Genomic DNA, 9,599 nt, shown 5'->3' on the forward strand with positions numbered 1-9,599 from the left:
TATATGTGGGTAAGTTTCATTCAAAATATTTTTTGAAAAGCTGAGAAAATTGTGTTTTTATTAAAGACTTCGTCCGGATGTGATTCAGAGCAGATGGAGTCCATCAGCACCTCCGAGCTTCAGTCGTTTCCTCTTCACGGGTTCATCATTTCATTCAGTAATGTTACGCAGTTTTGTTTTATGTGCTGTTTAATGTTTGATGATCATGTTAATAATTGACGATTCTATCGCTTGTTTCTGCTTCTTTGTCTGTGTTTTGATCCCGGAGATCCTGTACTCTTTCAGAAAATGCGTAACAGTGCAACCTACAGTATAACAGTGAAAACATGGATTGCTGGAAAATTCCATCAATGGCAGGGAAAGAGTTAAGGCAAGACACTAAAGGCAAAACCAATGTCGACTGAGGGTACACTGATGTACTGAAAACTGAAGTTTTTCTATTTGTGTTTCGCATATAGACAGTGTTGTCAAAACGCTGTATTCTGCCAGGCCAGTAGATGGCGATGTCACTTTGTAAACAAAAACTACATGCCTATAGACTGAACATGTAATAGGAATGTGCATGATGTCACCATTTTCACAAATTCACGTTTTTGTAGTTTACACGGAGATAACGGTGTTGTTTTCAAAAACTTGGACTTTGAATCCCGTTTTCAAAAGTTTGCGTTTTCAGGTCCCCAAAATGCTGTCGCCGTGTAAATGAACAGCCAACATTTTATCTCAAATTTGTTCTCGGAATTTAACAACTTTTTTCTCATAATTGAATGACTTTATTCTCAACATTTTATCTTGACTTTTTTCTCGAAATTTAACATTTTTCTCATAATTAAATTTAACAAATTTGTTCTTTTAATTTAACGAATTTTTTCTCATAATTTAATGACTTTATTCTCAACATTTTATCTTGACTTTTTTCTCATAATTTAACGAATTTATTCTCGTAATTTAATGACTTTTTTTCTTGTAATTTAATAACTTTAATCTCAAGATGGTTTTATTTTTTTATTATTGCTTGGCCCTAATCCTCTTCTGTAGGAAATGTATGCAAATTAATGTGTATTTAATTAGCTAAGGCCTCATTTGCATATTTAATTTCTTTTTAACTTGCCAGCACCATCATTTTCACACAACTTTTATGGCTACCAGAAGATTTTGTTGGTGAACGTTGCTTTTTTGGGTAAGTTTCATTTATAAAAAAAAAAGCTAAGAAAATAGTGTTTTTTAAAGACTTTTTTTCCGGATGGGATTCAGAAAGATGATGGAAACACAGATGGAGTAGAAGGAGTCCATCAGCACCTCAAAGCTTCAGTCGTTTCCTCTTCATGGGTTCATTTCAGTCAGTAATGAATGCTTTTATTGCTCGTTTCTGCTTCTTCGTCTGTGTTTTGATCTGGAGATTCTGTACTCTTTCAGAAGATGCGTAATAGCGCCCCCTACTGTATAACATTGCTGGAAAATTCCAATGGCAGGGAAAGAGTTAAAGCAAAACACTACAGGCAAAACCATTTAACTATAGTATGTCAACTAAGGGTACATTTACACGATGTACTTAAAAACTGAAAAGTTTTTGTTTTTTGCATATAAACGACGTCATGAAAACAATCCCTGTTTATGCAGATCCACGGAAATGATTAAAATCGCTGTATTCTGCTGCCAGGCCAGTAGTTGGCGATGTCACTCTGTATAGAAAAACTATGCTTATAGACATAATACATGTGTGCATGATGTCAATGTTTCCACAAATTCGTGTTTTTGTCATTTACACTGAGATGACAATGGTATCGTTTTCAAAAGTTTGCCCCCAAAACGCTGAAAAGAACGGCCAAAATGCATACATAGTTTTCCATTTTTACTTGAAAACAGCGCTGTGTAAACAGCCCCTTAAATGAAACATTAATTTTAAACCTGACTTGTTCAGATTTTTGTTCTAGAAATGTATGCAAATTAATGCCTATTTAATTAGCTAAGGCTTCATTTGCATATTTAACTCTTTCCACAGCAGCATTTTAAAAAAAAAGTTGCCAGCCACCACCACCGTTTTCACAAAAATGAAATGGCTCCCAGAATATTTTGTTGTATGAACATCTGAACCTGCAATATATCACAGGAAAGAACAGAGCTTCTGTTTTAAAAAAACAAAAACAAACATTTTGAACAAAAAGCTGAGAAAATCATGTTTTTATTTCTCTCTCAAGGACCACAAACATACATAAGCAATGCTTTTATCGCTTGTTTCTGCTCCTTTTTTGCCTATGTTTTGATCCGGAGATTCTCTGAAGATATGTAATAGCGCCACCTACCATATAACAAAATTCCGTCAATGGCAGGGAAAGAGTTAAACAATTTAAGAAAACTGTTGCCTTGAAAAACATTCCTGCTTTCAAAACTTTTTACTATTTTAGTAAATTACACACTGAGAAGTTACAAAATTTGGGCCACTTTTGACATGCACACATTCATCATTCACACACAGAACCAAAACAACAAAAACTCAAGAGCATTTTCCATCTTTATTCTTTAGTAACATGTCACACGCATAACAAAAAATAAACGCTCTCAAAGAAAACTGAAGAGTTGATTTTTTTTAAACCTGCGTTACAGTTACAGTAAAGTTCTCTGTGTTATTTTCTGCTTTATTTTGCCAAATATACTTTTAATGCGGTAAAATAGCTTAGAGGAGTTCAGGACCCATATCAAAGACTCGGGCAGCGTGTCATTGGTCAGTAGATCTTTACAGGCACAAGGAGAGAAAATCCTTCAATGTAAACTTTTAAGAACAACATCACTTGTCATAAAGCCATTCCTTTGACCACATGAGGTACTAAACCAGTAAAACACACGAGAAGCTCAAGAGACGCGGCTCTGTTCAAGGCCAAGCAGAAGTTCAGTAGAAACACAAAAGCAAATCTGAATGTTCTTCAAACTGAAACGTTGGTCCAGAGATTGTCACATTTAAAGGCATGTGCGATCAGTCGTTCCACACACACACACACCGCGAGAGTCATGAATCATGAGGAACAGAGGTGATTATTATGGCACGGGATGATTTGGCACCGGAGGACAAAAATAAAACCGTGTTAAAAGCCCGTTCACACAAAGGACGATAATTATAACAAGTCATCTAAATATAAAATAACAGTAGAGTCCACAACTATAACAATGGCGGCACAGAGAAAGTTTGTGGCGGTACGCTTAGAATAAACAGAACGATATCCTCTGCTGGTGTGAACGCCAATATAGTTATCGTTCTTGTGTGAACGGCCTTTACTAATCAAAACATCACACAAATAAACTCTAGAAACCGTATCAGTCATTTCAAGCACTAATACAGACCTCATTAAACAATAATAACCACCATATGAACTCGTCAAAAACACACCCAGGTCATATTTCACCCTGAAATTATATTAAAAAAACAAAACAAAAAAAAAACATATTTTGCATTAAGAGAATAAAACATATTTTAGGACCAATTTCACAATAATAATAATAATATAAAATAAGTATTTGTTATGCTGCCATTTTGCTGATTTTAATTCAAAACACCACTTCAAACATCACAGTCATGAGAAACATAATGAGAATTAGGAAAAAAATCTAAAGTTAAAACATTTACATACAGTAATAAGAGTTATCAAAATGTGTTATTTTAATGACAATTAAACACAGTGCAAAACATATTAATGGTTTTGAATTTAGTGTCAAATATGACCTGGACATGATTTCATGATATTCACCAAAATAAAAAAACAGAGCAGAAGGAAATTTGCATTCATCTGGCATCCAAGTAGTATTTCATGCCAAATTCATAAGACAAAAATAAAACATCTTGCATTTTAAACAAAAGTACGGAAGAGGATTAGGGCCAAGCAATAATAAAAAAATAAAACCATCTCGAGATTAAAGTTGTTAAATTTCAAGAAAAAAGTTGAAATAAAATGTTGAGAAAAAGGTCGAAATAAAATGTTGAGAATAAAGTTATTAAATTACGAGAAAAAAGTTGAGATAAAATGTTGAGAACAAACTCGTTAAATTGAGAAAAAAGTTGAGAATAAAGGCATTAAATTACGAGAAAAAAGTTGAGATAAAATGTTGAGAATAAACACGTTAAATTTCGAGAAAAAAGTTGTTAAATTACAAGAAAAGTCGAGATAAAATGTTGACAATAAACACGTTAAATTTGGAGAAAAGTCGTTAAAATACAAGAAAAAAGTCGAGATAAAATGTTGAGAATAAACACGTTAAATTTGGAGAAAAGTCGTTAAAATACAAGAAAAAAGTCGAGATAAAATGTTGAGAATAAACACATTAAATTACGAGAAAAAAACTTGTTAAATCTGGAGAAAAAAGTCGAGATAAAATGTTGAGAATAAAGTCATTCAATTACAATAAACTCATTAAATCACAAGAAAAAAGTCGTTAAATTACGAGAATAAATTTGTTAATTTAATGACTTTATTCTCAACATTTTATCTTGACTTTTTTCTCCAAATTTAACAACTTTAAATCTCAAGATGGCTTTATTTTTTTATTATTTCTTGGCCCTAATCCTCTTCCGTACAAAAATGACACCTATTATCACAAAGATTTCTTTGCTTTTCAACAATTTCCAATTGTAAAAAAAAAAAAAAACCTCTAAATTCTCATTACTGCAATGTTAAAAATAAAGATACATTTAATTGTTTATCATATGTTGTACTGCCTTTTTGCTGATTTACTGTAATAATTAAACACTGTATTGTAATGAGCAACATTAAGAATGATGAGATATAGTAAAAAGTCGAGCATTACAGTAATGAGAGTTTGGTTGAAATGTGTGAAAATAGCGTCACAATTTAAAACATCCTAATGCTTTTGAATGAAGTGTGAAATATGATCTGGATGTGTTTTCAGGATCTGTATTAATCACAGATGCATTAAAAATGTGTCACTTGTCATTTAATTTCTTTCAAATGTTCAGAAGTATGGAAGCTCGTTTTTGTCACGTAATACAAAATAAGGTAATTTAATCTCACAATTCATCTCGCAAATTGTTTCTCGCAATTTTGACATTATTTCGCACAAATGTTAGATATAAACTCCCAGTTGTGAGTTATAAAGTCCTAATTGTGTTTTTATTATTTTAATTATTAATTTTATTAAAGTTTATAGAGTCTTTATGAGTGAGTCATTGAATCATTCATTCAAGAGAAAATGCTGAATGATCCAAAAATGAAACAAGCGAGTCATTGAATCATTCACTTAAATAATTTTTCATGTTAATTTAATATTTTTTGTCATTTTATTATGTGCTTTTGTAATTATTATTATTAATCCTACTTAGATTTAATTTATTTTCAGCTTTTTCCATTTAATAATTTTAGTGCTTCAACTTAGATTAGACCTTGTACATTAGTACATTGTACTTTATTTCAATTAACAGAAACGTTTTTTAATAGTTTTAGTGGACGATAATAACCGTGGAGATATAAACTCGCAATTGTGAGAAATAAATTGTGAGATAAAAGACACAATCACCTTTTTTATTGTGTGGTGAAAACAATCTTCCATACAGAAGCGTGTGTTGGAGCGCCTCACAAACATATATAAACACACCATAATTATTCAACTATTTATTTGCAATTTATGCATCAATCTGTACTTTCTACTGTTCATGACCTTTTATGTGAACACAAGCTAAAAATTCAGTTCAAGAGGTGTGCATGTGATCAGAGATTCATCTGCATCATTTATTAACACGATTCATGATAAAAACCCAAGTATGATTGCGTTAGACGTCAGCCCTACATCTAAAGCCGCGAGTGAACCTACTGTTGGCCGCATGCACCGACACTCACTGACACGCAAGCATCATACTCAAGAAACAAACGTGACGGAATAAAGGCCTGAAGCATCTCCAGTCTGCAGTCTTTGGCCTGTATAGACATGCACAGGTTTCCATTCACCAAAGACGGACTCAGGCAGTGGAATAGTGTTTGGCACAAACCGTTTCTAGACCGTTCAACAGGCATGATCACTGTTAAAATGACAGATATATGAATGTCCAATTAAGTTTTACCAGACTTTCTTTTTTTTTGTATGTACATTCATTTAGAATTGAATGTTCAATTGAAATTATAGTCCATAAAATCTTACCTTTCACCACAATAGTATCGAAATAAAAGTTTTGAATAATTAGGATTTTTTTAATGCTTTTGAAAGAGTTTCTTCTGCTCACCAAGGCTGCATTTATTTGATCAAAAATACAGTAAAAATAGTGAAATATTATTCCAGTGTAAATCAGCTGTTTTCTATGTGAATATATAGTAAAGTGTAATTTATTGCTGTGATTTTCAGCATCATTTCTCCAGTCTTCAGTGTCACATGATCCTTCAGAAATCATTCTGATATGATGATTTGCTGCTCAAGAAACATTAATGATTATTATCAATGCTGAAAATAGTTCATATTTTTATGGAAACTGTGATACAAAACCGTTCAGAAGTTTGTGGTGAGACATTTAAATGTTAGAAAATATTTATATTTTAAATAAATGCTGTTTCGAATTTTCTATTCATCAAAGAATCCTGAAAAGTTAAAATCCATCAGGTTTTACAAAAAATATGACTGTTTTCAACATTGATAATAATCATAAATGTTTCTTGAGCATCAAATCAGCATATCAGAATGATTTCTGAAAGATCATGTGACACTGAAGACTGGAATAATGATGCTAAAAATCACAGGAATAAATTACACTTTACTATATATTCACATAGAAAACTGCCGATTTAAATTCTAATAATATTTCAAAATTTTTACTGTATTTTTGATCAAATAAATGCAGAATTGTTGAGCAGAAGAGACTCTTTCAGACATTAAAAAATCCGAATTATTCAAATCTTTTGACTGGTAGTGTATGACTACTCGAGATGCATTTGCAATTGTTTATAATCTGGGGTGAATTTCGCAGGGTTTGTTAAAGATCACGAGGCAGTACGACAGCTCTCACAAACTCTCCAATGAAAAATACAAATGTCCACACATATCTGTAATACAGTAGGTCAGGACGGACGTGCGAGATCCAGACGAGTGCCGTCGCTCTGAGATCGGCCAGACGGGCGGCACGTCCGCACCTGTCCACTAGAGGAAGGGCACTTCCTGGTTCTTTAACATGCACATTTCTTCTCGTTGGCTGGCACAGCGTCCAGTTTGCTGGTGCCGTCCGTGTTTTGCGCGTCCGCCGCGGGTTTGTCCACACACTGCTCCATCCTCTTCATCACCAGGTCCAGTAGCGTGACCACGGCCTTGTCCACCTCCGCGCCAGTGGCCGCACTTGTCTCAAAGTAGGGAATGCTGGGAGGAGGAGAGGATGAAAACACAAACAACCATCAGAGATGAAGCCTGGACTTTCTCACACAAACAGACTTTTCAATAACACAGTATCATTATTTGTGTCTTACAATCATTCAGATGATCACAGAAGTACTGGATAAAAGTTTATAGTTCAGATATAAACACTGATGTCTGTCTACAGTAGTGATCAAAATAGAGTAAATCACCTTTTGAAAGTAACTTGAAGCTTAAAATAAAGATTGTATCAGTTACATTCTTACACCAGGAGGTGGTGACAAAAGACTGTTAAAAAATTTATTTGTTTTTGAATCATTCATTCAAGAGATTTGTTCAGAAACACTGATTCATCCAGTAATGAAACAAGTCAAGTGAAGTTTTATGAGTGAGTCATTGAATCATTCACTCAAGAGATTCGTTCAAAAACACTGATTCAGACAGTAATGAAACAAGTCTTTATGAGTGAGTCACTGAATCATTCACTCAAGAGATTTGTTCAAAACACTGATTCAGCCAGTAATGAAACAAGTCTTTATGAGTGAGTCATTGAATCATTCACTCAAGAGATTTGTTCAAAACACTGATTCAGCCAGTAATGAAACAAGTCTTTGAGTGAGTCACTGAATCATTCATTCAAGAGATTCGTTCAAAAACACTGATTCAGCCAGTAATGAAACAAGTCTTTGAGTGAGTCACTGAATCATTCATTCAAGAGATTCGTTCAAAAACACTGATTCAGCCAGTAATGAAACAAGTCTTTGAGTGAGTCACTGAATCATTCATTCAAGAGATTTGTTCAAAAACACTGATTCAGCCAGTAATAAAACAAGTCTTTATGAGTGAGTCATTGAATCATTCATTCAAGAGATTCGTTCAAAAACACTGATTCAGCCAGTAATGAAACAAGTCTTTGAGTGAGTCACTGAATCATTCATTCAAGAGATTCGTTCAAAAACACTGATTCAGCCAGTAATGAAACAAGTCTTTGAGTGAGTCACTGAATCATTCATTCAAGAGATTTGTTCAAAAACACTGATTCAGCCAGTAATAAAACAAGTCTTTATGAGTGAGTCATTGAATCATTCACTCAAGAGATTTGTTCAAAACACTGATTCAGCCAGTAATGAAACAAGTCTTTGAGTGAGTCACTGAATCATTCATTCAAGAGATTCGTTCAAAAACACTGATTCAGCCAGTAATGAAACAAGTCTTTGAGTGAGTCACTGAATCATTCATTCAAGAGATTTGTTCAAAAACACTGATTCAGCCAGTAATAAAACAAGTCTTTATGAGTGAGTCACTGAATCATTCACTCAAGAGATTTGTTCAAAACACTGATTCAGCCAGTAATGAAACAAGTCTTTATGAGTGAGTCATTGAATCATTCACTCAAGAGATTTGTTCAAAACACTGATTCAGCCAGTAATGAAACAAGTCTTTGAGTGAGTCACTGAATCATTCATTCAAGAGATTCGTTCAAAAACACTGATTCAGCCAGTAATGAAACAAGTCTTTGAGTGAGTCACTGAATCATTCATTCAAGAGATTCGTTCAAAAACACTGATTCAGCCAGTAATGAAACAAGTCTTTGAGTGAGTCACTGAATCATTCATTCAAGAGATTTGTTCAAAAACACTGATTCAGCCAGTAATAAAACAAGTCTTTATGAGTGAGTCATTGAATCATTCATTCAAGAGATTCGTTCAAAAACACTGATTCAGCCAGTAATGAAACAAGTCTTTGAGTGAGTCACTGAATCATTCATTCAAGAGATTCGTTCAAAAACACTGATTCAGCCAGTAATGAAACAAGTCTTTGAGTGAGTCACTGAATCATTCATTCAAGAGATTTGTTCAAAAACACTGATTCAGCCAGTAATAAAACAAGTCTTTATGAGTGAGTCATTGAATCATTCACTCAAGAGATTTGTTCAAAACACTGATTCAGCCAGTAATGAAACAAGTCTTTGAGTGAGTCACTGAATCATTCATTCAAGAGATTCGTTCAAAAACACTGATTCAGCCAGTAATGAAACAAGTCTTTGAGTGAGTCACTGAATCATTCATTCAAGAGATTTGTTCAAAAACACTGATTCAGCCAGTAATAAAACAAGTCTTTATGAGTGAGTCATTGAATCATTCATTCAAGAGATTTGTTCAGAAACACTGATTCAGCCAGTAATGAAACAAGTCTTTATGAGTGAGTCATTGAATCATTCATTCAAGAGATTTGTTCAGAAACACTGATTCAGCCAGTAATGAAACAAG

The 9,599-nt window shown here is 33.5% G+C and overlaps 1 protein-coding gene across 7 annotated transcripts in view; it reads right to left on the reverse strand.

Moving 5' to 3' along the window:
- Nucleotides 1-6,780: 6,780 nt before the first annotated feature.
- rab27b (RAB27B, member RAS oncogene family) overlaps nucleotides 6,781-9,599 on the reverse strand; it is a 46,495-nt gene continuing 43,676 nt past the window's right edge. For all 7 annotated transcript variants that reach the window (XM_067375888.1, XM_067375886.1, XM_067375887.1 and 4 more), the window contains one exon: nucleotides 6,781-7,335. In XM_067375888.1, the coding sequence (XP_067231989.1) occupies nucleotides 7,149-7,335 (187 nt within the window). In that variant the 3' untranslated portion in view covers nucleotides 6,781-7,148. The remainder of the gene's footprint in view (nucleotides 7,336-9,599) is intronic.

This window comes from Chanodichthys erythropterus, chromosome 22 (assembly GCF_024489055.1).
Source record: "Chanodichthys erythropterus isolate Z2021 chromosome 22, ASM2448905v1, whole genome shotgun sequence".
NCBI lineage: Eukaryota > Metazoa > Chordata > Actinopteri > Cypriniformes > Xenocyprididae > Chanodichthys > Chanodichthys erythropterus.